This window comes from Poromitra crassiceps (assembly GCF_964638095.1).
Source record: "Poromitra crassiceps genome assembly, chromosome: 13".
Lineage (NCBI taxonomy): Eukaryota > Metazoa > Chordata > Actinopteri > Beryciformes > Melamphaidae > Poromitra > Poromitra crassiceps.
The window spans coordinates 31,696,298-31,698,816 of NC_139644.1; the positions used below are offsets into that span (position 1 = coordinate 31,696,298).

General features: G+C 47.0%; 1 protein-coding gene across 1 annotated transcript in view; it reads right to left on the reverse strand.

The window, feature by feature from the left end:
• Positions 1–643: 643 nt before the first annotated feature.
• Positions 644–2,519, reverse strand: part of ntn1b (netrin 1b) — a gene marked incomplete at both ends in the record, with an annotated part of 59,341 nt that continues 57,465 nt past the window's right edge. Inside the window, one exon of the mRNA XM_083648891.1 lies at positions 644–963. Within this exon, the coding sequence (XP_083505017.1) occupies positions 644–963 (320 nt within the window). The remainder of the gene's footprint in view (positions 964–2,519) is intronic.

The window sequence follows — 2,519 nt, forward strand, 5'->3', positions numbered from 1 at the left end:
CCTATGTTTCTCTTTTATGCTCGCTTGCTCTTAATGAGCCTGGAACCACAGAAAAACCTGGTTTTAATCACCAATTTACGGAGTATCACTTTCAACTGTTTGGCGTAAGTTTATCGTGGCAAAGCTTGGTCAAGCAGATGGATGAGTGAAATCCCTTAATGCCAAGCTACGTCTCTTCGGAGTAGGAAACTTCACACGCAACGCAGTAGACAAAGAGCCTCCGAAAAGACAAAAAGGTGATACAGTAGATGGATTGCGTTTTGAAACGAATGAACAGGGGACTTTGAACACGCATCATGGGTGGAATAGTCAGGATGTGACGTATCTGTAACAATCGGTGCAAACTCTGCAATTCCACAAGAAAACAAACCTTGAAAGACAAACGGACACAGAACGACTGTAGAACGAGCTCCTTCACGAAAGTTCCTAAAAAAACACTAATCTCTTCTCGCTCCAACTCAGAGCAGCAGCACACAGTCATTCACCCCCCCCCCCATCGCCCCTACTTTTCACCTAGTGTCTCTCCATCTTGGATCCTTCCAATTTGTTATTTACTCTTTTTGTTATCCTCTTCTCCGTTTGCGTTTCTCAGGCTCTGAGACGCTGTTCTGCCCCCATCGCTCTCTCTCCCCTCCAGCTGTTCTTAGCACTTGCCCCTCTTGTCGCGCTGTTGGAACTTCCTCAGCCTGCGACCCCACAGGTCCTTCCAGGGGATGAGCAGGCTTCCCTTGTCCGCCACCACGCCGCTCTGCCCGGGGGAGTCGTCGTCCGTGCCCAGGAGCAGGTACTTCCTCCCCGGCTTGATCTTGGGGCATTTGCAGGCCACGTCCTTGGCGCGCACCCACAGCAGCTGGTCCCCGCGGCGGATGCGGTGCTCGCCTTGCTTGTAGACGGAGATCACGTTGATGGTGAACTTCCACCACTCCCCTGCCTTGTCTCCCTTTAGGACGTGCGCTTGGACAGCTGGGGGAGAAGAGAGAAGGCCGGTGTTAGAGACTGTCAAAAGTATTATCTCTGTCATGTGAGAGATTGTGGTAAAAGTTAATACACACATGCATGATCAAGCAATTCATGTCAAGAGGCCCAATAAGCGCTGCTGTGTTTAAACATGATCCAGAAATTGCTGACTTTGCTCTGTGTCAACTTCTGTCACTGGTCCCTGCCCTCATCCCCGACCTTTGACCTCTCCTTGTTGCGCTATTGAGCATGCTCCGTATTACAGCAACAGTTGCCATAGTGCTCCCAGTGCAAAGACAATGGTTGCCCATGGAGTACATTTGAATGCACACTTCCCTGTGATGGACAGCAGTGTTTGACTGCTAGACTGTATCCCTAGAAACGCCTTTCCTTCAACTGGCAAGGCTGGGGCTGAGGAAGAGGAGGGGTACTGGGGTATTGGGTTCCATTTTGGTAAAAAAAGAGAGGAGAAAAAAAGCCAAAAGTGAAATTCATTTTGTAGAAAAATACCACATCTGTTAACGATAAAACCTCTGAAACAAATCCACTCCAATTGGTCTATCAGGTGTTAAGCTAGAGTCTGAACACGGAGAACCTCGGGGTAAGTCAAGCTGAACCTGGTAACTATTGGAACACTATTTCCAACAGATATTTCAGTACCAGGAAATGAGAAAAGCTCCCCTCACAGAAGCTCCCCTGCGTGGTTTTCTCTGTCAGATCAAGCAGCCATTACTTCATCACTCTGATTGCAACAAGGGGTAAACAGCTCCACAGAGTAGGAGCTAATCTGTGCTTGAGGTGAAGTGGTTTAACTAGGAATGTGCCATTACTGCGAAAATATGTGTGTGCGAGTGTGGGGGGTGTTCGCTCACAATTGTGTGAATTGACCCAATCTGGAGAAAAGAGATTTGATTGGATGGTGTGAAACACTCAAGACGCACTCAAGCGTGCACAACTGCACATGCATGCAACAAGTCTCTCACACGATGCTACTGCTATACATTTTTGAGGGCTTTCTTTTTCCCCACAACCCCTCTTAATGCTTCACTCCAAACTACTTGTTGTTGTTTTTGTTGTAGAACTTTCTGGACCGAGTACATGTGTGCACACCGGAGCAGGGCTCGGGGCAAAAATATCAATGCCGGCAATTATTGGGACTACCTTTTTTATTTTCGCCCAGATTTTTTCCCATGATTTTCAAAATATTCACGCATGAACTACTGTCCCTACTGGGCCACCACCGTAGGTTACCCGTGGGAGCCTATTACAGTGGGATTCTTTCAGTGCGTTCTGCGGGTGAGAGAAATGGAGCTGCTTTTGAACAGAAACCAACCCAGCACACAGCCTCAAGCAGTAGAAAATGTCTCGGATTGTTGCGCATGTGACAGAATATCATGATTTAAAACTAAAACAGACTGTGGTGGTGCAAATTCAATGTTTATTTGCCAACATGCAATGCAAATGTAAAACACTAGTTCTTAGTTCAATACAATTGTCTCAGAAAGGAAGGACAGTACTTCTAAAAATATGAGATCCAGAGGGCAAAAAATGCCTTCTACAAA